At 52.5% G+C, this 26154-nt stretch overlaps 1 protein-coding gene across 4 annotated transcripts in view; it reads left to right on the top strand.

Moving 5' to 3' along the window:
• LOC111162169 (general transcription factor IIIC subunit 1) overlaps window positions 1-26154 on the top strand; it is a 69707-nt gene that overhangs the window by 8878 nt on the left and 34675 nt on the right. For 3 of the 4 annotated variants that reach the window (XM_022526371.1, XM_022526370.1, XM_022526369.1), the window contains exons 5-10: window positions 1520-1616; window positions 6933-7056; window positions 19913-20080; window positions 21895-22010; window positions 23066-23372; window positions 23941-24158. In XM_022526371.1, coding sequence (XP_022382079.1) covers window positions 1520-1616; window positions 6933-7056; window positions 19913-20080; window positions 21895-22010; window positions 23066-23372; window positions 23941-24158 — 1030 coding nt within the window. Of the gene's footprint in view, window positions 1-1519; window positions 1617-6932; window positions 7057-19912; window positions 20081-21894; window positions 22011-23065; window positions 23373-23940; window positions 24159-24556; window positions 24671-26154 lie in introns of all 4 variants that reach the window. The other variant, XM_022526368.1, reaches the window with a different exon arrangement.

Raw genomic sequence — 26154 nt, 5'->3', positions numbered from 1 at the left:
GTTGGGGTAACTGCCTGGCATAGGAATGGGGGAAAGAAAAGGTCCACCACCATTTAGAGAGGCCTCTACTCCAGCACCTTGTGCCCTCCTTGATGGGAGGTATAGCGACCAGGGTGGGGGAGGCAGAGTTGGTGAAGGACCTAGAATAACATAGCCCTTGGGGGAGTAAGCTGGACGCCCCCAAGTCCATGGCCACCAGTGCCCAGTGGTGGAGGCAAGTGGTGCACGGGAGATTTGAGGGGCAGTAGGCATTCCCCCTTCCCTGGACCATGGGGAATGACTCTGAGTCTCCCCTGGCCAGATGACCCAGGTCTTGTCCTTCACCCAGTGGTCTGGCACGTACTCCAACAGAGAGGTGGATGAACACTGAGGATTTCTAGTGCCCACTACATAGCACTGGCCTGGACCCAGAGAAAGTGCCCAATACGTGTGTCTAGATAGACTATTGACTGAGGATTTCCAGGAGTAATGATATCACTGTATTCCTGTCAAAATTCCAAGTTCAGCTTCAAACCTATGTTTTAGAAATCCTACCTTAGAATCGTGCTTCGAGAATTTGAATTTTATTTATTTATCTTACTATGCATTCGTTAAATACCTGTATCAGCAGACTCCTCACTGGCGTGTAGCCTGTGTCTACGGAAAACATAGGTAGCAGCCGTGGGTGGCAGGGAGAACAATGGACTAAGTCATCTGTACTTGACTTGGACAAAGTCACTTGAGCTCTCTGAAGCGTGGTTTCCTCTTCTGGAGCATGACCACGACCCAGTTCCCGGTACTGGCCTACGTACAGGAAATACCTGTGCCGGCCTTTTTTCATGCCTTGAGAGGCAGTCAAAGTGGAGATGTGGGCGTTGACTCTAAATCCCATACATACACCCTCCCTGCCCCAGGCCTGTGGGCATTTAGAGCCAAGGTCACCTTCCCCAGGCACCCACAGTCTGGGAGCCTTCCACTCTCTTTCATAGCTTCCTTGGCGGCCATTAGCTTGGAAGCCATCATGACACAATAAAAATGAGGTGGAAGTTGGGGTCATCCAGGGAAGTCAGAGTAGAAGCTGTACTTTAGGATCAGAGACATCAGGACAGCAAAGAGAGCACTGGGTGTGGACAAAGACCTAGGTTCACCTAGGTTCGCCTCTTGACTCTGACTTTCAGAAAAACCTGTTCACTTCTTTATTAAATAATCCCTTTACCAAGTGAACCGTGCAGAAAATAGAAGGTGCTTCCTAAACTTTATGGTTTTATAAAAACATAAGGCGTTTTCAAGAATTACGACAGCTGCAGCCAGAGAGTCTGGTCTGTACGCTGTTGCTACTTAGTGCCTTTCGCCATGTGACTGAACCGCTCCAAGCCCTGGTCTCTGCCCCGCCAGGTGCGGAATGTGGCCTGGACAATGGCTGAGACCTAGGACCCAGGTGGTCTGGTCTGATATGTTGTCATTTAAGTCTTGTGATCTTTAAAAAACAGGCGCTCTTTAGTAATAGGTTTGAAAAGATGAACTGTTCTGTTTCTCACAGGAGGAGCAAATACGACATCCTCATGGAGAAGCTCTCGGGTGTGCTGAGCACACGGACTAACCAGATGGAGACCCTGGGCAGGCTGAGGGAGGAACTGGTGAGTGCCGGAGGCCACCTGGGGGCCAGGCTGGAATGATCTGTGCCGCAGCCTGGACCTGCTTGTCGAGTGTGGATTAAATGACTGGCAGTTGGAAGCCGTTAATGGACTTGACCATCCCTGATCTTGAAACAAGTGGGATATTCCTTTGTTTCACAGGATAAGAAAGTGTTCAGTTCTTTGTTGGAGGCCCTCGTGCTCTTAACTGGCTCCCATTTCCTCCCCCCACACTCACAGTTTGCTCTAGGACATGCTGTACAAGTTCATATGGAATGGCCAGTCTGGACATTTAGGGGTGCTTCCGTAAGCGCACTTCTAATTCTGTCCCCATTGGCTTGATACGGAAAGGGCATTGTGACTTTGCAGAGATGCAGGCTAGGTGGTGCTGGGAGAAAAGCACAGACTGGCCATCTTGGTCTCTGGGCCCCCAGAGGAGAGGCAGGAATGAAGCAGGGAGAGGAGGAGAGCATGGAGGGGCCTCGCTGCCTCCAGGCCGATGAGAACAGTCTTTGCCAGAAGCTAGGGAAGAGCCGGCATGGCAAAGGGGACAGAAACATTGTCCTGGAGCTTAAGATGGCAGAACTGAAAATCTAAAGTTTAAAGTCAGGCAGTTGGGTCACAGTGATTAGTCCACAGAGGGACATGGTGTGGAGTCTGGATTATCGGCCCCAGGATAATCCGTGCTCCTCGCCTCGTGCTATTGCATTGTGGGTGAAGCCCTAGTCTCTAGTTCCATCAGAGGGGGAAAGGGGCGTCTTCTCTAATGCTAGATCTACTACATGCCCAAGTCTTTTTAAAATATTTTATTTGGGGCGCCTGGGTAGCTCAGTCTGTTGGGCATCTGCCTTTGGCTCGGGTCATGATCCCAGCGTCCTGGGATCGAGCCCCACATGGGGCTCCCTGCTCAGTGCAGAGCCTTCTTCTCCCTCTCTGCCCCTCTTCCCTGCTTATGCTCTCTCTCACAAATAAAACTTTAAAAAGTAATAATAAAGTAAAAGATTTTATTTATTAGGAACCCTGGGTATCTTGGTTGGTTAGGCATCTACCTTTGGCTTCAGTCATGATCCCAGAGTCCTGGAATCGAGTCCCACGTAGGGCTCCTTGCTCAACGGGGACCCTGCTTCTCTCTCTGCCTGCTGTTTCCCCTGTTTATGGGCTCGCTCTCTCTTTCTGACGAATAAATAAAATCTTTTTTAAAAAATTGTATTTATTGGGTGCCTGGGTGGCTCAGTGGGTTGAGCCACTGCCTTCGGCTCAGGTCATGATCTCAGGTTCCTGGGATCGAGTCCCGCATGGGGCTCTCTGCTCAGCAGGGAGCCTGCTTCCCTCTCTCTCTCTCTGCCTGCCTCTCTGCCTACTTGTGAACTCTGTCAAACAAATAAAATCTTTAAAAAAAAAATTGTATTTATTGAGAGAGAGAAAGTGTGTATATGTGAGGAGGGGGAAGGGCAGAGGGAGAAAATCCCAACCCAGGGCTCGATACCATGACCCTGGGATCATGACCTGAACCGAAATCAAGAATTGGATGCTTGGGGCGCCTGGGTGGCTCAGTGGGTTGAAGCCTCTGCCTTCGGCTCAGGTCATGATCCCAGGGTCCTGGGATCGAGCCCCGCATCGGGCTCTCTGCTCAGCAGGAAGCCTGCTTCTCCCTCTCTCTCTCTCTGCCTGCCTCTCTGCCTACTTGTGATCTCTGTCTGTCAAATAAATAAATAAAATCTTTAAAAAAAAAAAAAAAAAAAAGAATTGGATGCTTAACTGACTGAGCCACCGGGGCGCGCCATCCCAGGTCTGTTTAGAGCACAGCTTATGAGGCTCACAGGTCAGATTTGGCCTGTGTGTTGTTAAAAGAACATTCGACCTAGCTTTTCTTTCTTTCTTTTTTTTTTTTTAAAGATTTTATTTATTTATTTGACAGAAAGAGAGAGATCACAAGCAGGCAGAGAGGCAGGCAGAGAGAGGAGGAAGCAGGCTCACTGCAGAGCAGAGAGCCCGATGCGGGGCTCGATCCCAGAACCCTGAGATCATGACCTGAGCCGAAGGCAGAGGCTTAACCCACTGAGCCACCCAGGCGCCCCTCTTTTTTTTTTTTTTTTTTTTAATTGAGAATTCACATAAAACCTTAGTTTCCAGCTTCTTTTGAAATATCAGAGGCTCTGGCAATCCTGGGCCTGGCCTGCAGTCTCTCCCAACAGCAGTCAGCTCAGGCCAGCTGTGCACTCACCTACCTGGCCTCGCCCTAGAACCCTTCCTTCCTGTCACCTCTCAGACAGCAAGCCTGTGTCATTTATGTCAGTACACACGCAGTGCTGTTTGTGGTAAGAAGTATTTTTCGGTGTTTGAGTCTCCATCAGAAGTGGAAAATGAAAGGCAGACCAATAAAGCTTCTTTAGGGACCCTAGTAGAAATTAAGAAAATTCCTCCTTGCTTAAGCAACGAAGTCTGCACACTCTGTCCTTCACATTTCTTGTCCAGCAGACACTGCAGAATGAAGCCCTCTACCCGACCGGGTCACTGAGGCATGGGGAGAGCAGGCTAGTCTGGTGACACAGGTCACCATGGCCTCCCTCAGTTCCGTTACTTACCCAGCAAATACTGCAGTGAGCGTCTGCTCAGAGTCAGAGCTGGGTGCTGCACCGCGGTGACAAAAGTTAGGATGACAGGTCTCACACTGTCATGGAGCGGTGTCACTGGAGGGCGGCCATGTGAACACACACTTGGCCTCGAAGCCCATCTAAAAGGATGACGTCCAAGCTCCATGAAGGACACATTTTCTTCAGAGCTAGGAGAAGCTTTATGGAGCAACTTCTGGCCAAGCGGGTCTTTGAAGGTGACATGTTCCCCAAGTAGACAAGAACTAGCATTTCAGGCCCGGGAGAGCGGTTCAGGCTGATGTGTCTGAGGTGCAGGAATCCAGCCGCAGTGCTCGGGCAGGGGTCACAGACATGGGCTGGGGAGGGAAGATGGGGCTGGCTAAGAGAGGTCCAGAGCGCCAGGCTGAGGAGCTGGGCTGTGGCCTTCAGCCTCGTAAACTGCTGGCTGCAATTCGTGGATGGAGAAGTTGCATCTTTTTTTTTTTTTTTTTTAAGATTTTATTTATTTATTTGACAAACAGAGATCACAAGTAGACAGAGAGGCAGGCAGAGAGAGAAGGGGAAGCAGGCTCCCCGCTGAGCAAAGAGCCCCATGCAGGGCTCGATCCCAGGACCCTGAGATCATGACCTGAGCCGAAGGCAGAGGCTTTAACCCACTGAGCCATCCAGGCGCCCCGAGAAGTTGCATCTTGAGGAAACAAACCAGGAGGAGGAAGAGAGCTTGGAGGTGCGGGCGGGAGGCGGATGTTGGCAGCTAGGGCCCAGCTCCCAAGTGGCAGACTGCTGGAATCCTTGGAGATGTTTCGATGACTGGGCCCAGGAGGTGGGGGGGAATGAAGGGGGGGGGGCATGAAGGAGAAGGAATCTTGCTGTCTGGCTGGAGTGATTGCGTCTCCCTGAAATGCATAGGGCTGGAGGGCAGGCTCAGGACAGCAGGGAGCAGGCCTGCTTGTTCACTGCTCATGCCCCAGTGGCCGGGCGGCCAGGGCCAAGCCCATGATCGGTGCTCAGTAAATATTTGTGGAATGAATGCCTGAATGCAGTAGAGAGTACAGAAAGACGAACACATTTGCGGGAGAATGAGGCGCGTGACAAATCTGACTTGAGGATTTATTGAGTCTGAAGATCTTCTGAGACTTTTCACTTGGCGATGTCTGGTCGGCAGCTGGAAATAGGGTCAGAGGGAGCTGAGCAGGACTTAGTGAATAATTAGCCGATACAGGAGGTTGATGCCATGAATATGGATGCTGTCTTTTTTGGGGTGTGGGGGAGGCTCACGCTGTTCCTTTCCCTTTCTGCAGGGCAGATTGTGTGAGTCCCTGATGGCAGCCCCCCAGAAGCTGGGACTCCATCATCCTCCCTTGCTTCGGATGGTCCAGGACTTAGGACCCTATGTTAGCGGCTGGGATTTGATGGATGAACTTCCGTAGGGTCTTTCCGTGATGCCGGGGGCACAGCTAGATTAACGAGAGAGCCCATTTACAAGCGGGTGTGTTCGAATGAGCCATATGTGAGTCGTCTGTGTTTTTTTGATAGCCATATGTTCTCCTGCCCAAGGGCTGGGAGACGGGCTGGCCTTGAGAGTTGAGCACACGTACGTGGTGGCAGCCCGCAGACGTTTGTTCCATCTCTGTCTCCCAGAGAGGGAGAGGAAAGCCGTGAGACTCCAGGGACGGCTCCCTTGGTTCTGTCCACGGCTTACAGTAGCGGGAACTGGCCTCATGACTCCAGGGGTGGCAAAGGCAAAGGCAAGTAAGCGGCCAGGATGGATACATGAAAGAATGAAACAGGCCAAGTAGGAAAAAAATGGTTTTGCAGTTGGTACGGATTCAAGACATATTTAATTTTCCTCTTGGCTGTCCTAAGAGAAGATGGCACCTACCGGTAACAGATAGGAGCTGACCTTCAGCTCTGACATGCGAGGGGCTGACACCTGGGCACCCCTGGCCTGGCTCCCCCCAGGGGTCGCCCTGAGGACCCATAGTCCCAGGATTTGTTGCCAGAGTTCTTCCAAGTGAAGCCAGAACCTTTTTTTTTTTTTTTTAACAAAGTCTCACTTTAATGTTGGCAAGTAAATCACTTATTTTCACAAACGTGTAGATGGGAAAACATGACCTATGCCGGATGCTGCTCGTTGATGACCCCTGCGGTTAGGGGCACATAGGGGTCACTTTGGTCACATCGCCTTTCGGCGCTGTGAGTAGTAGGGTGCACACACCCCTCCTCATTTTATGGAAGCCTCGCTGATAAACTGAAAATTTTTTTGGCACTACATTTTTTTTTCTATTTTTTTTTTCCATTGCCCAGGGGAGGTGTGTGTGTGCTTTGTGAGAGAGTGTGTGTGTGTGTTAATAGCACACTCGAATGGTAAGAAAACCAAACACTGACAGTATGCAATGAAAAACCGCCTTGTAGCTCTGCCCTGCCGTCTGCCTCACTCCCATCCCTACGTGTCCTTTCAGGATCTTTGAGCAAATAAACCTCTTTCCCCCTTTTGTCATCGAAACCATTTATAGAATCATTTATTTAGTGCTCTGGGCCTTCTGTTTCCGTTTCCTTGACGGCATAGCTTGAAGTCTTTCCTCCTTAGCCCCTCCAGTGTTCTCTCGTTCAAGGGAATCGGCTAACCCGGGTTAACCCTGAACCTGTGTCTGCCAGCATGACTTCAGTGGTTGCAAACGCCTCGCTCGCATCTGACGGCAGCTCTTACGTTGTGTTTTGGCAGGGGCTGTGCGAGAGGACATTTAAGCGGCTGTACCAGTACATGCTGAATGCTGGCCTTGCGAAGGTGGTGTCTCTCCCCTTGCAAGAGATCCACCCTGAGTGTGGACCTTGTAAGACAAAGAAAGGTAAAGGTGGTCACAGCCTCTGTCCCCTTGGCTGTGCACATGGCTTTCACTTCTCCCTTCCAAGTTTAACTTTCCTCTCTCCCCGCGTTCAGCCTCGCTGTGGGGTGATGGTGCATTTGTTTGGCTCTTCATTCCTCAGCGCCTCGCTTAGGGTCCCCTGTAGCAGAAGTGCTCAGGAAATGTTTGCTGAGCGAAAGTAATCCTAAGTGCCAGCACGCATCTCTGGGGAGATGTCCCTTCCAACATCTCAGCTTCGTGGTGTCCAGAAACAAGTCCCATCTTTTCCCTGTTACGCTAAACCACTCTTCTTTCCAGCGTTTTGAAAGTACCAAAGCTGTGTTGCATGATCTCAGTGTTCTGTAGCCCTTGCAAGGTTGGGGGCAGTGTCACCTTTTACATAGAAGAAAGTTAAAGGTAAGAGATGCAAAGTCATTTACATAAAGTTGAGCCGTTGGTAAGTGACAGATGGGGGATTTGAACATTCCAGGAAAGTTAAACTAAGGACCATATACTGTAAAACTTTAAAAAAACCTTCCTTAGTCTTTTATTTTCTCTGTTCTTGATTTTTTTTATGTCATGCTGTTCGTGACGAACCGAAGTCATTTAAGAAGCTGAGGGTCAGGGCTTTCAGTAGAAGATGATAGATGGGACATACACATTTATCTGCTCTCTCCCCAAACTCTTCCCTAGTGATGACAAGGGATATAAAGGGAATCAGCCTGCAGGTACAAAGAGACTAGGACAGGAATGACAGCAGAGAGTTGTCAACAGTGTTCTGGAGCTCAACGCAGAAGGACAGATAGTAACGGACTGAGCAGCCTGGGGAGGCTCAATGCCAGTGAAGGGCAGTAGCCAAGAATTGATGCCTCAGACCCTGAAATAAATGAAAAATGTGGCGATTCCAGGTACCTTTGAAGACAAGTTTGGATGGTGCCAGAGACCAGAGGGTTGGTTGGCTGTGTGTGTGAGAAACTGCTGCTTCCCCAGTCCTCTCCCCTCCTTTGCATAGCCAGTCAAGAGGCCCTTTCCCACAAAGTTTTGGCTTTTTCTACTTCTCTCAAGATAAGATGCATTGGAAGGTTTCTGGATTCACAGACCTAGCTGGGGACAGGTGGCGTGCTAAAAACAGGACACTAAAAGGGGAGGGTCCTCTCACTGTGGTTCCAGATTTGGCTCTAGAACATTGGCAGCGAGACTTAGTGTCCCCTAGGCTGGTGGCTGGAGGCTACATTTCTGCAGAAACCAACCAGTCCAAGAGAAAAGTCTTCTAGATACTGACATTAGGGCGATCCCAACAAAACCGCTGGCCTCTGCCCGCTCACCCTACACAGAAGGCCACTCAGTCGCTCCTTCCCCTTCCCCACCCCGCACGACACCCAAAACATAGTCTTTGGGTAGCAATTCAGTGCTTCACCAGACATTGGAGGAGTCTAATAGGAATGTAACAGAAACCAACAAATGTGATGGTTCTATAGGAAATAGAAACAAAGTGAGGAGCAGAGGAAAACCTAAAAGAACTGGCAGAGAGAAAACATTGCATCCATGAAAACATAGCGAGAGGCGCTCAAGGAGGGAACGTGCAGGAAATAAAAAAGAGTTCTTGCAAATAGAAGAAATGTGACTCTTGCAATAAAAGATTGAGCAGAAGGGAAGGTAGTGAGATAAAGTTGAGAAAAATCTCTCAGAAAAAACTCAAAAGAGGTGAGAAACAGAGCTAAGTTGAAAATAAGACGCTAAGCCTAGAAGGTCCAGCGTCTGCACAGAGGGCTCAGGGAGAGACAGAATGTGTGCAGAGGAAGAGGGAAGACAGTGAGCGAGGCTCCCAGATCTGCAGGACACAAAAGAGAGAGCAAAAGACCCATCAGGTGCCTCGCACCAAGAACACGCAGAACCCCGTACCAAAACGTAACACCCTGGGACTTTGGAAACCTGGAGCAAGGGAGACTTTAGAGAGGAGAAGGCAGACGTCCCAGTAGTAACTGAAGCCGGGTGGCCTCGGAGCAGTGCTTTCATGCTAAAGGGAATGGATTTTCCATCTGGAGCTCTCTGGTCTGCTTTCACGTCGATCCACTGTGAAAATACGGAGGTTTTCACACATTCAGATCTGAAACCGTTCATCTCGCATCTCCCATGTTCCCTTTCAGGAAGCTGCGGGAGGATATAGACCATCAAACAGCAGACTGAAAGAAGAGGCAGGAAAAGCGGAGTCTGGGTCATGGGGGAGACCAGGAAAAACATGGGGAGATGGTGAAGGGAAAACACCGTGATGGGCGCCATGGCAACCCGGCCATACGGGAGCAGGGCGGAAGGGCTCTGGAGGGAAAAAAGTCCACGCAAAGGATCAGCTTCCCAGTGAGTGTTTGTTTAGAGAAGGTTGTGGGTTGGCAGAGGGCCTGCATGGGAAGTAGTGTCAGGTACACACACAACCAGGGCAATGGGAAACACCAAGTTATTAAGGCCAAAGAAAACCAGAAGGTGTGTAAGAAAAAAAGGTTAGAGCCTATATGCTTGACTTTGTGGGCACAGTAAGTAACCTACGGAGGCTGGTTTCGTTACTGCAGCTCAGGAGAGAGTGTGCTGACGGACCGACCACGGCCTACCCAGTGAGCAGCTTGGTGTGTACTGGAGGTCGGCAGTCATGTCTGACAAGTGACCGTGAACTGCTGGTCTGAGGGGCTCTGTTTCTTCCTTGACCTTGCTGAACTGATCAGTCACTGCCGGTCCTGCCTGACTTCCCCGTATTGGAGCAAAGTTTGTGAAGGAGATAGTAACAGACAAACATTACTGTACAGGTGAATAAACCAAGCAGGTGTCCCCAGAGGTCAGGAAAGCCCCCAGAGGGGACCTCACTTTTGAGTCCCTTCAGTGCCAAGGGCACTTGGGACTGATCGAATGCCTGAGACCCCTCCAGAAAGTGGCGTCAGCCTTTTCAGTAGAAAGAAAACCAGGAAGTACTGCCAGGTCCTGTAGCAGGGATAAAAGACCCAGAGGCGTCCTGGGGACGTCTCTGCGTGCTTAATACCGTAATGACCTGTGGGTCTGTTAATTTATTTCCTGATTTATTGGAAGGAAGACATTAAAAATAAACAGATGGAATGATTATATTTTTAAAGTGAAGAGAAACTGAGAAGGAGATGCCCTTAAAGAAACTTTCTCGCCTGGCAGGCAGCCACAGAGCAAAGCTCGTCCCAGGCTTGGGGTCCCTGGAAATGTAAGCCTGCCCCTTGAAACTAAGACACCAACCAGAGCGAACTCCGTTGTCCGACAGCCCTGGGTCAGAATTCTCATTCTGTCATTTCCTGTTGGGGTGACCTTCTGCAAGTTTTGGCCTCTCCCCGCCTCAGCAGAATTATCTGGGGGAATAATGCAACTTTTCAGAGTGTGGTGGGGCTCATAGAAGACCGTGTACGTAGCAGGGGCCAGACTAGTGAATGGCCGCATATAGCAATGTGTTTTGCTTGGCTCACAGTGTGTGTTTTCATTGAATTCATTGCTGGGTATTTACAAATCAGAAATTGTCCCTAAAAAGTCGGCCTTTCAACTTCCCCGCAAAAAGTGAAATTAGGCAACGTTAAACTGCATTTTGCTTTAATAGCCATCAGCCAGGCAGAGAGATGCTGCCGCCTTTCCACAGGCCCATCTTCCCCACCCCCCAAGGACACCGTGCCTCCTGCTTTGTGTGTCTGCATCACATGGTGAGTGGTCCCCATTTTTCTTGAAGCCTAGTGTTGGCAAGAGAAGCCCAGAAACTCCCCAAGACTGGCTACTGATGATCGTGATGGCTTTAGCTCCTTACGTGGGCTGAAGTGGGCAGACCCCTAAGACCGTGACCGTCAGACATTTTAGACTGTCACACACCAGCCCGGTAGAGCCCATTCTGACCCTTCAGGATGCTCATCTCATCCCAGGCTGGTCTTGTTCCCCACCTCCTGCTGCTCGGGCTCATGGGCTAGGTGCCCCTCACTCCTGGCGTGACTCAGGTATTTCTCCGTGTGACTTGCGTTTCCAGCTAGGCCGGGAGCTCCTTGAGAGTGGGGGCCCCGCCTGTCACGTACTTTTATCCTTGAGGCCTCTGCAGCATCTGCTCGGAACAATGGAGGTGCTGAGCAAGTGTTTAGCAAATTTAATTTAATTAGGCACCACTTGGTTCCTCTCCTTGTACGGGAGACAAGGGATGAAGGCAGTTTTAGTCTGTTTTGTCTTGTGCCTTGTCTTCCCAATTTACAGAATTAACATAAACCTTCCCTCTAAGGCGTTATAGCACAGACAAGACTTAAATAATAAATAAAGATGATGGATTACTTCATGTAAATTTACAGGTGTGCCTGGATATATACAAGTTGTTTCTAAGAGCTGTAAATAAAGAGTTTGGATTTGGGCATATTTCAAGTACATTACAGGAAGCCGCAGTGATCTGCTTTGCAAAAAAGAAAAAAAAAGCCTCGGTTATAAAAACGGTCACCCTGAACTGATCTGTTTTGCAAAATTTGGATTATATTCTTCAAGTGTTTACTAGTCATACTGTGTTTATTCATTTGGGCTGAGAACAAAGGGGAAGAGAAAGAGAAGTTAACTTTGTGATTCTTCTGAAAATGATGGCCAACTGGAAGCAGGTGACAGAAGTTGTGTGCCCTGGGGCCCGTGACGGACGGGCTCAGTCAGCAGCTTGTCCAGCACTGAAAAGGATGAAGAAGGGGTCCGAGCACCTATATTCCCCTATTTTCCCCTGTTTAGGATATAGACTCTTCCCATAGCTATTAATTCATGACCCTTAAAAAGAAAGAACAAATTTAACAAGATTACAGGATACAAGGTTAATATGCAAAAATCAGTTGTAATAACAATGTGAAAACAAAATTAAGAAAGCAATTCTGTAGCATCAAAAAAATAACACACTTGGGAATAATGCATTCAAGCACAACAAGTAGAAAACAGTCTGAGAACTACAGAACAGTGTGGACAAATTTAAGATCTAAGCAGATGGGAACATCCCTTGTTCATGGATCTGGAGATTTATTTATTTTTTTGAGATTTTATTTGGGAGAGAGAGAGAGAGAGCACGAGCGAGGGGAGGAGCAGAGGGAGAAGCAGACTCACCACTGAACAGGGAGCCCCAACGTGGGGCTCGATCCCGGGATCCTGAGACCTGAGCCGAAGGCAGACCCTTAACCGACTGAGCCACACAGGCGCTCTGGATCTGGAGTTTTAATGTAAAGATGGCAGCACTCCCCAAACTGGGAAAATCCCAATTGATGTGTAGACTTCGGCAAGCTAATTCTGAAGTTCACACGGAATTGCAGGGTGCCCAGAAAGTTAGTCTTGAGAAACAAGAATAAAGTATTGTAGGAAGACATACACTTCTCAGTTTTGAAACTACTGCAGAGCAACAATAGTCAAGCCAGTACGGTACTGGCACAAGGACAGACTGATCAAGGAGTAGAATTGAGAGTCCAGACGTACACCCACATGCCATGGTCTGCTGGTTTTCAGCAAGGGTGCCAAGACCATCCAACGGAAGAAGAAGCCAGTCACAAAAGGCTATTGATCCATTTGAAGGAAAGTCCAGAGTGAAGAATCTAGAAGTAGATCAGTGAGCGCTTCGGGGCACCCAGGGTGCCAGCTGCAAGGTCTAAGGTGGGGAAGTGTTCAAAATTAGACTGCGGACAGAGACACCTACCCTGGGAATACACCACATCACCACTGGTGTGCACAGTGCGTGAGGTGAATGGTGCAGAATGTGGATCGTAACTCAGTAAAGCAGTTAAAAATGAACAGCAAGAAACACTTGAAACGGGTGCAGCAAACTCAATTAAGATCATTAAAATGGCACAAAGCGACTTTTGAAAAGTTACGGTGGGATTAAAGTATACAAGCTAAGGAAATAGAGAAATAAGCCATATCGAGAAGGATTAAAACACAATAAAATAAAGGTTTAAAAGAGCTTTGAAACCAGGAGAGTGGAATTAAAAAGAATGAAGATCAGAAACACAAAAAGGATAAAGGGTGAACATAAACATGAAAAGGATAGAAAAAGATAGTCAGGAGCTGAGTTTAAAGCTTAGAAAATTAGTGGCATGGGGTGGGGGGGAAGGGCACGGTGGTGGAACCAGTGAAATAGTTAAAATAGCAAGATCTCTCAGTTAAAAGTGGCAAAGTTGATTAAAGGATGCCAGCTCAAAAATGAAGGGTAATTACTCTCAATATTTAAGACAGATAAAAGAAACAGACATTCTAATATGAAAAAAAAAAAAAACAAAACCCAAAAACGACAAGAGGCAAGCGCCTAAAAGGTGGAATAAGGAGTAAGATCCTCTGTGGCGTTCATTCCAGACCTTGAGTCAGGTCAAGCTGAGCCCCGAGCAGCCCTCCCACTCGAGAAGGGGCTCAGCACCTGGGGACTGTGACCTTGGTGGGAAATAGTCCTTCCCTTGCGGCTCCTGTGCGCCCATCCCAGCTGTGCTGTGGGAGGCGGAGGCAGGTGGTGAGGGGCCAGAGGACTAGTCTGCAGAGTATGACGGAGGTATGTGGCAATAAGTGTGCCACATACAGGGCTGATGGTGGGGAGGGGCTGGCAAGGTTGCTCTCAGGGCTCAGAAGAGGCGAGGGCAGGGACGTGTGAGCACATGCCTGGTCACAGAGGGGGCCGGCTGGCCACAGGTTGGCTGGGAGGCCAGTAGAGTGACAGATGTGTCTGTGCCGGGTGCCGCTCCATTCTTAACTGGTGCCTGCTCAGAGCCCTCAAGAAAGGTCCACTGTGGTCATACCAAGCCCAGCATGGTTTCCACCTGCCCTTTCCTTCAGTGGGTCTCTGAGAACCTCCAGGGACCTAAACGGGTCCATCCCTGACTTATCCCAAAGGGCTTGGGAGGTGGTTCTTGCCCTGGGTGTTCACTGGGGGCTCTGGAACTCGTCACCGGCTAAGAGCATTTTCCCGGTGTCCTAAAGCTTGCAAGCCCTCTTCTATGGACGTGGTTTGTCAGCCCCCTTGTCACCTTGCTCGGTTAGCACAGGGATCTTGGGCTCCATCGACTTATCTTGGGCCTTGAGAAAGAGGAAGGAAGGCACCAGGGGACATTCTTCCATTCTATTGTCCCATTTGTAGACAGTCTTGGAGCCCAGGGAGAGGTGGAAAAGCCATCCATAGATTATGCCAGGCTCTGTGCCAAGTGTTAGTGTTCGATTCGGATCCTTTTCAGCCACCCCATCACGTGGGTGCTTTTCTTTTCCTTCCCTCCACTGATGATAAAACCAACGTACAGATCCCTTGCCTCAGGTTGTAGAACGAGGAAGAGCCAGTGTGGAGGTTTGAGCACATAATGTGTGAGTCTCTAACCAGGGCCCTTGGCTACCTCCCTGAGAGAGGGCAGGGGCTGAACTCATGGGCCGTGGGGGCTGGTGGGTGAGTGCCTGGGGCCAGAGCAGTGGCAGGGGCTAAAGACAGGGCCAGCCTAGGACAGCCATCCAGGGCAGGAGAGTCGGAAGATGTGGGCTCCCCCTGCCGGTCTTCTCTCCAGTTCATCTCCCACATCCACCACAGAAATAACCAAAACGTGCCTACAGAATAAAGGCAAACAGGGCTACAAAATAAAAAATACCGAGAGGCATTGCTTGGCCTCTAGACCTCACACAGTCAGCCTTCCCATTCATCCCTGCCCTTCTGCCACCCTTCACCCGCGTCTGCCTTGACAGTTCTGGGTGCCCTCTACATCCGCCTCTGGGGTCTTCCCTCTCGCCTTCCCCTGCCTAGCTCCACTTGTCACCTCATTTCCCAGCACTCCTGGCTCCTTTCCCTGTAATCACGGAGGGGGTAGTGTGCTTAGTTTGTGAGGCTGAGCCCCTTACCTGCATTCACTCCCCAGGTCCTTCCCAGCAGGTGAGTTCAGCCACGCTGTTAGGATTATGTCCATTTTACAGAGAAAAAGACTGAGGCTCCAAACGCTTAGCCCAACGCGGGGCTCCATCTCAGCCCAGAGATCATGACCTAAGCAAACCAACTGTGCTACCCAGGGGTCCCCAGAGCCCAGATTTCTAACCAGTTCTATCACTCTGGTGTCTGGGCCGCAGCAGCCTCCCTCATTAGGAGTGCAGCCCTGAATTCTGTGTCCAGCAGTTACCCAGAGCCCTTACCTCCTTAGATTGTCCCATGGGCTGGTTTCTCGTTCCAGTTTCCAGACTACCTGAATGACACCCTAGCACTGAAAACCCCAGGCCCATCTAGGGGTGTGTGGGGGGTGGGTAGCAGGACGGGAGTAAAACTGAATTTACATAACCTCTCCCTGGCTCACCAGTAGGACTGTCCCTTCATGGGTGACTTCAAGAGCAAATCTGGCATGGTGCTCATTTGTTTCATCCTGTTTTTGTTTTCTCCTGGGTTCATCACATTGAGAGCACCAGTCTGCTAGGTGGCCAGGTGAGATCTTGGCTGGAAATGTGAGAAACACAGGCTGTTGGTCCCACTTTATGTCCGCTTAGGATTTCCCTTTACAGAGAATGGTGTTTTCTGATAGAAACTAGACGTTGCAAGCCCAGACAGGTTGCCCAGCGTGGGAGAAGGGCCACTTTCTAGGTCCAGGATATCCAATAGGCCACATGAACCCTCTGAACCTGTTTTCCTTTCTCGTAAGACGGCAGGTGTCATATGCAGAATCCGCACATGATTAAAATAGCTTCTGAAATCACCTGCCACACCCTGGGTTCTCAGGAAGGATTCACCCCTTCCCTTCTTTCTGGCTCTTCGGTGCATCGAAATGAAGCCATTCTTCCTTTGTGCCACAGCGAGCCCATCCTGGATCTTTGGCACAACAGAACCGTGTGCTTGATTTGTGTGGAACCATGGACATTAGTGCACACTTCTACCTTTAAAACGCTTGAGTGCAGTGATCTGGCTGGTTCTGCCTTGCCTTTTGTTCTGGGAAGTAAGCCCTGTGCCCAGGCATCCGTGGGTGCCATTAACAGGCCTGTGACTCCTCCAGCAAGCGTGGCTGGTCGCCAGGGTGGGCGTTCGGACAGACCCATGGGCTCTGTTTGCCCTGTGGGTGTGTGCTGCCTGGGGTCTCGCTCCGGCCCCTTCTGCTTCGGCTTTTGCTGACTTGCAGTCTGGAACAGGCTCCTTTAAATTGCCTTAAAAATAGCCAAATATGAGCCGAAGGGATCCCAAGAATAAAAATTGGAATTCTGGGGCTGGTAAACCTCCAGAGCCACGGGAAAGGTATGGAAGGCTGGCGAAACTCATTCCCAGTGGCTCCTTGGAGCCATGAGCCACAGACTACCCGGTGTTGCCTCCTCCACCGGCCTCAGGTCTTAACAATTCTCCCTATAACCCCACGAGGCTAGACATTCTCCTTAGCTTGGTTAAATGATGGGGGTTTCCTTGTCTGAAGGCTCTAGGAGAAAGTCAGTGCTTTTGGGACTCGTGGCAGGGAAATCAGCCTTGCTGTGTGGGATGGACAGAGCTGCACACCCATGGCCCCTAACCCCCCCAGCAGCCATCCTGCCAGGATGCATCCTGCCTGGCCTTCTGGAAGCACAGCGGTCTCGTGCTGAGCGCAGTCTGAGTGGCTTGAGCCAAACCCTCCATTGAAAGTATGCTGGAGACTCGCCTGTGCAATGGGGTTTCTGGGGGTCCCCAGCTTCGGACTGTGCGATCTAAGGGTCAGTTCACGTAAGGCCTGTGATGCGGCAGGTACCCGCTGCTCGGGCCAGCTGACTGCTCTGTGCCGGCCTCTGCATGGGCGTCTTCTCTGGGCATGAGATGGAGAACACCAGCCTCTCATTTTGTTAAGTGGAATGCAAGGAGCTCTGCTCAGTCACTTCCCCAGAGTCTCTGAAACTAGTGGTTGTAGAGCTGAGATGCCCTGTGTCCATCCCATGTCTGCCTGACCCTGGAGCCCCACTTCCTCCCAATGCTCCCCTGAAGGTCCGGCCATCCTGGCAGGCAGCAGAGGCAGCGGCGGGGCCATTGGGACGAGGCCGTTCCTGAGGCTGTGACTGGGGACAGGCATCGCGTGCTGTCGGAGCAGAGCTCAGGTGCCGACCTGATGCTGCTATGAGGAGCAGAAGCTGGGAAGGCCAAGAGGGCCTTCCTTCCTTGCCCTTCTGACCCACGAGTTTGTCATGGCCGTTCGCCGCCGCCCCCTGTGCTGATTGATGTCCGTGCCACCCTGTGTATCTCTCCTTGGCCAGTTCAGCTCGTAAGGAAGCTAAAACGGGATGGGAGAAAGAACGCCTGGCTGTTGGTGAGGTGTGCCGGTCTGTGTCCCCTACATGCTGCCCTGGGCCACCGCCCCCGAAGAAGCCTGCGTCCCCGGCCCCAGGTCACCCGCTGTGCTCAGTCACACGATGCCTCTGCGTTAGGGGCCGTATGTTGTCCATGGTTGGGGACCTGGGCTCGGGAGACAGACAGCCTGGTAAATCCCAGCTTCTCCCTTGCTAAGGAGCGGGAGTTCAGGCAAATGCCTTCGCTCCCGGTGACCTCAAGCGGGAAACGGGATGGTAGTGGCCACCTGCTCGGGCTGCGGGGAGGACCAGCTTGTATGAAACACACAGAGAGTTTCAAGCGGTGTCCGGCACGCTGCGTGTGTTCAAGCGATGGGAATAGTTTTAACATTGGGAGCGGGCGGTCACTCTAGGAGCATTGTCTGAGAGGCAAGAGGGGCACCTGGGGGCTGAGAGGCCTGGGAGGGCCTTGGGTAGAGAACAGTGGGGGAAGTCCGAGTGGGGAATGACTTGGTGGTTGGTGTTCTGCCTATGTGCTGGGTGTGCTCACTCCTAGGAGGAAATACCAGTGAAACATCCAATCCTGTGGTCACTTGAGCCTTAAAGTAATTTTCACCCACACAGACAGGCCCAAGTCTCCCCCTCATCACCATGCCTCCCCTCCCCATTCCTTTAGGCTTCCATCTGGAGAGGGAGAGAGCAGGGCCAGAGCCCCAAGCAAAGGGCAGAGCCCTGGGAAGCAAGAAAACCTGAGAGGGCCTGGCAGGCGTGGAGGGAGCAAAGGCTTGAGGAAGCCAGTGCTGTGACGTCATGTTTCTTCTCTTGAAAAATCACAAACCGGGGGGATTTGCTATCACCGCGAGGAGTGCAGGCAAATCAGCACCAGACCGGTGTCTGAGGCTTCCCACACTTCTGTGACCATTTGCCCCAGGCCTGCCTTCTAGGAGGGTTCTGGTGGATCGGCCTTGGCCGGACCCTCCTCCGAGGGTAAGTCTGATGAGTTCGGGGCCCTGAGATGCATCGCTGTTTGTGAATTTCACCTGCAATCCGCATGCTCTGCCCCCCATGAGACTCCCCTTCCCCACTTGGGGTCTCGTACCTGACCTTACTCAGAGGTCAGTCTGCAGTGCTCAGGAAGGCCCTCGGAGGCCACAGCTCCTGCACAAGATGGCTGGGAAACAGAGACCAGCTTTATTGTGCCCCCACTTGGCACTGGTACCTGGATTATACCCCTCGGTGTCCGGGTGGAGAAACCGTCAGCATCCCCGTGCTAACGGTTACTGCAGACTTAGTGACTACAAATGACCCAGCTTTATGATTTCAGAGTTGCAGAAGTCTGAGATGGGTGTCCTAGGGCTAAACCTTTGATACTGGCAGGGCTTTACTCCTTCAGCAGGCTCTCCAGAGAGAACCCGCTTCCTGTCCATTTCTGGCCTCTACAAGGCCCCTGCCTGCCTTGGCCCCTGCTCTCTCCCTCTTCAAAGCCAGCGGCCTGGCATCCTCCACTCTCGCTCTGATCCTCCTGCCTCCCTCTCTGAGGACTCTGACGTTGGCCCACCCGGATTCTCCGGACTAAGACCACCCCCACAGCGAAAAGCCTTAACTCACTCATGCCCACAAGTCCCTCTTGCCATACAGGGTCACGTTTTCACAGGTTCCAGGTAGCAGGGCATGGCCACCCTCGAGGGGCCCTTCTTCTGCCCCCGCACTCCTCTGTCCTAGGACCTCCTGGTGCAGGTTCATTTCTTTCACAGTGGAGACCTGTGACCCTGCCTGAGTACCTTTGCCCCCGCTGCTTACAAGCTCTAGAGAGCATGGGCAAGTCATGTCATCCTCTGTACCTCAGTTTCCCTGTCTGTAAAATGCCTCCTGAGACTGTCAGGATCACACGAGTGAGTTCATAACCAGTAAAGTGTTGAGATGTTTTTGCTCTCCCTTGCAACTTCTCTCGGTATAGCCATGGCCCAAGCTGGCTACTTTTCTCGCATGGTGCTTGTGTGGGTTGGGTGTGGCACACCGTGCGTGTCTGAAGGGCCGCGCTGGCCCGCACCCCACCACTCAGTCCCTCATTGTTTGTGTGGTTCCAGAAAGCTAGCGCACAGTGTTGTGTGGACCTCTTTGGGCTGGCAGCTTTTGCTTCCTTCTGGAGTTTTCTTGGGATAAATTCCCACTCTTGGCATCATTGGTGAAAGCCTTCCAGCAGTGCCCTCAGAGGGTTCTAGAACGCATCCACGGTGCTGCTGCAACTTACTGGCAGTGGGTCTCCCCTTTCAGCAATGCTGTTCGTGTGCCAGGTGCCGGTGCTGGGTAGCTGGCGTGGACAGGCAGACTTGCCCATCGTCACAGAGCTTGTCTCGAGCAGGAGAAGTCCGCTGTTTGCTTAATAGGACTGACACAGCGTCTCATTATTCCTCTCATTTGTATTTCCTTGTTTACTAATTACAGGGAACAAAAAACGGTTCTATGGAGGACACATTCAGGTCTCGTGCCCCAGGACGTGCTATTTTCAATATTCTGAACTTGGTCCTTTCTCTGGGTTTCTGTCTCAGCTGTGTCCCCTACCCCCTCCCCCTTCCCCCCCCCCCCCGCCACCCGCAGTGTTCTGCTCTTTGCTGGAAACCATGCCGTGTTGCGTTCCTAGGGACGGATGTCATGGTGCGCTGCCTCAGGCTGCTGAAGGAATTCAAACGGAAGGTTGAGGACGACCATGACCAGGACGACGATGAGGACGAGGAGGTCATCTCCAAGGGAGTGCCCCCGGTGGACATTGTGTACGAGCGGGACATGCTCACGCAGACCTACGAACTCAGTAGGTCCCCTGCGCGCGTGCCTGCTGGCGTGTCGGTCCCGCGCACCGCAGACCAGGGCTCGCGAAGAAGAGGGCGTGTGGTTGAGACTGGGCGGTGGCAGGGAGCCCCGTGGTTCCCCGGAAGGGTCAGGCTTTGGGTCGGATCTGAGTGTGAGTAGTTGCTCTGTAGGACGGCAGCAAGGTCCCGAGCCTCCGTTCCCACATCCGTGATCTGGGGATGCTCTGCACCCAGCACGTGAGTGGGGCTGAGGAGGAGCAGAAATAGGACGTCAGAGCGGGGCCCTCCGTGGAAGGCACGAAGAAGCTGAGCCCTTAATACTACAACACAGACATTCAAGAGCTAGCTTGCGTCTCCTGAGATCTATCCAGACTTACTGCAGGCTCGGAGGCTGGTGAGGAGTGGGGAGAAAAGCATCTCTCCCCACTCCTCGCCCTTCCCCTGGATTCCCTAGAATCTGCTGAAGACACCAGTGACCCGGAGCCGTAGACGGGGTGGCCCCGGGTCCCCGTGGGGAGGAGGGCAGGGGAGGAGGCACGGTGGCCACAGAGTGCAGGTTGGCAGCCAGTACAAAGAAATGCTGGGGAATCGGCACAGACATTCTGAGGGGCTTTTCTTGGCACTTCTTAAAATCAACTCTTAATATCCCTCCAAATGGGTTCCTCAGAACACGTTTTGGGAAAAGTTATCCTCAACCTTCCTATGCCAACGTTGAGCAGGTTACTGGTTCGATATGGTGACACATCCTAGTCCCCTCTTTTGATTCTTTTTTTGAAAGAAAGCGTTTAAGTGTGCCCTTGGCTGGGTGGGGGAAGAAGAGGCAGAGGGAGAGGGAGAATCTCAAGCAGGCTCCATGCCCGGTGTGGACCCCAACTTGGGGCTCCGATCTCACAACCCTGAGATCATGACTGGAGCCGAAATCAAGAGTCTGATGCTCAACTGACTGAGCCGCCCAGCCGCCCCTCCCTTTCATCCTGACGTTTATTTTTGTGCAAGTTCAAGGCTGCACGCCCTCCTTTGTCCAGATGGCTCGTACCTGGCAGCCTCAGGAGGGTACCGTAGGAGGAAATAAAGGGGCAACTATTTCTGAATACAGACCTTTGCTGGCAAGCCTGCCCTGTGGTTCATGTACTTTACTGGGGGTCGGGGGGGCGCCGGGGGCGCCCCTGCCCCCATGCCTGCCAGGCTCCGTCGTGGAGTTCCCAGTCCCAGAGCCACTGAGTAGATTTCGGAGGGCTTCTCGGAGGCACAGACAGTGACAGCATGTAGCAGGGCAGGAGCTGACAAAGTAGACGGAGCAGATGATAAAGCACAGTCGCGGGCCGCTCGCTTACCACGGGGCCCCGCGGCACTCTGCCCCCCTCCACCCCCACTGGCGTTACGGGACACTGCTGGCTGTGGTGTTCGGAATGCATCTAAGTCTGCCCAGAAGGCCAGGGAAATGGAAAAAGTTCTTAATTAAAAACAATTAAAAAAAAAAAAAAAAGAATCCGTTTCACGGATCTGGAAAAGTCCATGTGAAAGAGTGAGCTCCCTGTTGCCGGGCAAAAGCGAGGTCGCCCGGAGCCAAGTGCACCTACAGCCGGACACTTGGCATTTGTGGCTCTAAGGTGGGGGAGGCTGCACTGAAGCATTTTGGAAGGAGGGCTCAGAGGCTCTTGGCAGGGGAGGGAGAGAGGGGACATAGACTTTATTCTGCATGTTGGTTCAGCACTTGGACGAGTCTGTGCTTCCCGAGGTGGCGGGAGCAGACTTGGCCTTGTGTGGGCGGGCGCCCTCGCAGAGCCTGCGGCTCACACATTTTCATTTCCCACAGTTGAGCGCAGAGGCACGAAAGGCATTTCCCAAGCTGAAATCCGAGTGGCTATGAACGTGGGAAAGCTGGAAGCCAGAATGCTGTGTCGTCTTCTTCAGAGGTTCAAGGTTGTCAAGGTAACATGGCGAGTCACGTGTCTGCTTCATTGTGTCTGGTCACAGGCGGGGTGTGCTAGCCCAGGGCTGTCTCAGCCCGTCTCAGCTGCAGGTGGCTGTCCACAGGCCACTCCCTGACACTGGTTGGTGTCGGTTTCCCATTTTAAAAACAGAATGAGACTTCAGCCCTGAAAAGTCAGGAGGAGACTGGCCGCGTAGAGGGCATAGCCGTGTGGGGGCTCCCAGGAGGCTGGCTAACCTCTTACAGCCCCTTCAGTCAAAGCAGGTGCTGTCCAGGAGCCCTGGCCCCCACTCAGGCCACCCTCTCTCTCGCCATCTGCCTGGCTCCTGGGGGCAGTGGGTTGGCCGACCGTATGTGTTTGCTGGTCCCCTTTAGGAATTCGTGCCCGCATTCCAGCCCTTATCATTCCCTCTCTTCTTGCCAATATTTGGACGGATTTGCTGGGAGGCATGATTACAGTTGAGCTGATGATTGCAGAGTGCGTGACGTGTGCCTCGGCATGAGCTTGGCATATAGATGATGTTGCTCTTCCTACCGTTAAGGGCCCTGGGGAGCCCCTTTTCCCCTGTTCTGGAAGATAAGAATGAGTGTGGGTAGGGGATAGCCTCATTCTCCATATCCAAGGCAGGGACCACATGGAACTGGTGACCTCCAGTCCATGACAACATTTCTGAACCCTTGAACCCTACATAGCTAACACTCACTGCTCCCAAACCGTCTCCTGTGGGCCTAGTCCTGTGCCGGGCACTGGGGAGGTAGGGAGGGCCAAATTAGGACCCTGCCCTCAGGGAGCTCACGGTCCCATAGAGCAGACGCACGTGCAGGATGGCAGTGGGGAAAATCATCTCCAACAGGCCTGTGGAAGCAGCAGCTAAGAGATGCCCAGGCAGGAAGACAGGGAGGGAACATCCGTGGGGCCAATGCGGGGCCCGTGGGGGTGACAGAGCAGGTGCAGGAAAGATCAGGAAGCAGCCCTTGCAGCCCCTAGCTCACCCACGTGCGTGAGTATTGTCGCTCCCTCCAGATGTGACCGAATACATCTCATCCCTTCCAGGGGTTCATGGAAGATGAAGGGCGTCAGCGGACCACCAAGTACATCTCCTGCGTGTTTGCAGAAGAGAGCGATCTGAGCCGACAGTACAAAAGGGAGAAAGCCCGGAGCCAGCTGCTAACCACTGTGAGCCTGGCCTCGGTGCAGGAGGAGTCACTCGTGCCTGAAGGGGAGGACACCTTCCTCTCTGAGTCCGATAGCGAGGAGGAGGGCAGCAGCAAGAGGAAAGGCAGAGGATCCCAGAGTGACGGGAAGTCCTGCTCGAACGCCAGTCTTGGGGCCCAGCCTCATCACTCTGCCTCGGCGAAGGGTAAGGGGGTGCCCTCGGGGTTGGGGAGAGGGCGGGCAAGGCTGGGGGACATGTGTGCCCTCCATCTGAGCTGCTGGCGATCTTCAGAAAACAGCCCGTTCAGTTTAGCAGACACCCGAGGATCTCCTTGGTGCTGTCCTAACTGGGGACCTGTTGGTGTCACGTGATCTCGTAATCCCTAAGTTTGGAGGAGACGATCACATAGTCTGTCTCCTGGCTGCTTGCGAGTCAGTTCTCCTTGGCCAATATTCAGTTTCTCTGTTGTGTTTTCACTAGTAAAGGGATGGGATCCACTCAGCTTCCTCTGTCCCCTTCCTCCAGCCATCTGAGGCCCCCTCAAGTTTTTAGTTCAGTTAGAACTTTTGGAAACACATGCAGGGTGGAGTCTGGCATCCAGCTGAGCAGGGTAGTGGGGCAGCGGGGAGGCATGTACCCAAGTCCTCCAGCCAACCCCATGGAATCCTGGGCCTGCAGGGGGCTGGTCCGGCTGCCGAGCAGAAGTGCCCTTCTCTCTGTCCCTCGATGGGGCCGCAGTTCAGTCGTGCTCCCCACCACCCCTTCACTGCAGGCGGCTGGAAAGTCGGAAACCTCCACCCCCCGAAGAAGCAGCTGCCTTCCTCCCTAGGAGTGGCTGAGGAGCAACCCTGCCAGAGCTCTGTGAGCCGGGACAGCCTTCAGGACACCAGCTCCTCCTCAGACCCTGGCGTGTCCTTCAGCTCCCGCAGCATGAAGAACAGCAGCAGCGACATAACTGTGATCGAAGAGGTCAGGCACGAAAACCCAAAGGTGAGTGCTCACGGTGGGGAGCGCCGGGGGCAGGTGGACCTTGGCCTTCCCAGTTCTCAACAACAGCAGAATCAGTAATGATAAGAGCACTGCAGGCCGAGCACTGCGTGTTGGGCAGTCGCCTGGTGCGCATCCACACGCCACCTCTCCGCCTGGCCAGAAAGCTGGCACTGTTGTTTACACAGCCTTTTCTTTTCCAACAACTTACTCTTTTTACTTAAATTTATTTTGGAAGGAAAATTTGTTTAGATTAGCAGTTCTTCCTGCTCTCGGCTGGTTTAGCCTCCCAGGGGACATCTGACATGTCCGGACGAGGCATTTTTGCTGGTCACAGCTGGGGGAGCAGGGGCCCCCGGTGTCTGGTAGGTGAGGCCAGGGGCTGCTGCTTAATCTCCTAGAATGTGCGAGGACAGCCCACAGGAGAGACTTACCCAGCCCCAGACGTCAGCAGTGCCGGCGCTGAGAAGCCCTGCCTTAGCTGGAAGGCCAGTATCACTGGCCGCGAGAGGAAGGTAATTATAAAATAGATAAAGGAAAACCGAAACTGTTCAGTACGTTCTGGCCAGATGCTGTTGGGGGTCGCGGCTTTAAGGATGCAGTAAAATCAAATGCTTTTCATCAGCATAATAAGAAGGATTAAAAAGGCAGTTGACACAGGAGCGCCGCTCTCGTGATGTGATTCAGTTCACCTTAGGCCGTCCTTTGTCACTTGAACGTGCCTTGGATCCCGCCAGTGGCGCCTCCGGCTTCAGCAGCACAGCGTCAGGATGAGGCAGCCTGCACTGGGCATGGCTGGGATCGGGGTGGCTTTCAAGGCTGTTCTGCTCTTTTGCTGAGGCCTCATGACACTCCTTGAGGTCAATGTTGGGTCTCGGCCAGGACAAGACCCGGGAGGCCCCTGGGGAGTGAGTGACTTGCCTGCTTGATGGATGCAAAGTAGGGACCAGAACCCACGTGTGTGCAGCTCCCCCCTTGCTTCTCCCTTGCTGGCATGGAGGCCTTTGCTTTTGGTACAAGCCTTACAACAGAAGCGATGAAGCGTGGGGTTGCAAAGGTTTTCTGTGGATTTTTCTAGAAACTCATAGCCCTTTCCTCATCTTTGGATGGCATAACTTCTCAAGTCCCGGTTGGGACTGTGTTGCACTGAAAAAACCTGCCAGCAGGTGGATGCCAGCAGGTTCTGGAGGGTCTGCCTTGCTCCCCGCTCCCCCACCCCCACCCCCACCCCCTTGGCACCTTCTGCTCAGGCTCACATGTCTCCAGTGCATGCACGCTTCCTCCAGGTCCTAGAATTCCTCTGCTTGCCACCTGGCTCAGCTCTTTCTCTGCCTCTTAGAAATCCGCTCCCCAAGTAACAGAAGAACGCTGTCCTTCTTTCTGCCACGTGCTGAGAGGAGGGCATGAAGGCCGTATCTGGAGGACTGTTGGCCAAGCATGTCTTCACCTTGCTCTCCAGCAGCCGATCCCCCGCCCTGGCAGTGGCCATGCTGCTCATGCGGCTCCCCTCCAGAATGTTCGCTTCGGTGCAAGAGAGCACAGAGGTCTCTCTCCTGAGCCTCTTCTTGAATCTTGAACCCTTTGGAGCTGGTCCCCCCTCAGGAAAGAACCGTGCCTCTCCTGAAGCCCCGGCCCTCGGCAGGGAAGTGATCTGGGGCTGGCTGTTCTCACTCTCCGGAAAGCACCGCTCTGAGTGAGGAGGGTGTCCGGCACAGGGGGCCCTGGGCCACCATGGGGTGCTCATTCGTGCCAAGTGATGTGCGGGAAATCTGCTGGAGTCAGGATTTCCCTCCTTCCTGGGACACGCAGGGGCTTGAACAAATCTGCCCCAAGGGCACATGGAACGAGTTCACGGAAGCTCTTAGAAGACAGGAGCCATGAAGAGAACCGTGGGCACTTTGGCAGGAAGGGGACAGAGCTCTTTTCTTCTCCCCTTATCTTTCCTTTGGCACACATCCTAACGTACTAGGGGCAACTGCATGAACCCAGCCCACCCCTG

The sequence above is a fragment of the Enhydra lutris genome, unplaced genomic scaffold (assembly GCF_002288905.1).
Source record: "Enhydra lutris kenyoni isolate GAN:26980312 unplaced genomic scaffold, ASM228890v2 scaffoldscaffold90, whole genome shotgun sequence".
Classification (NCBI taxonomy): Eukaryota; Metazoa; Chordata; class Mammalia; order Carnivora; family Mustelidae; genus Enhydra; species Enhydra lutris.
This window is presented reverse-complemented; position numbering and strand designations above follow the sequence as displayed.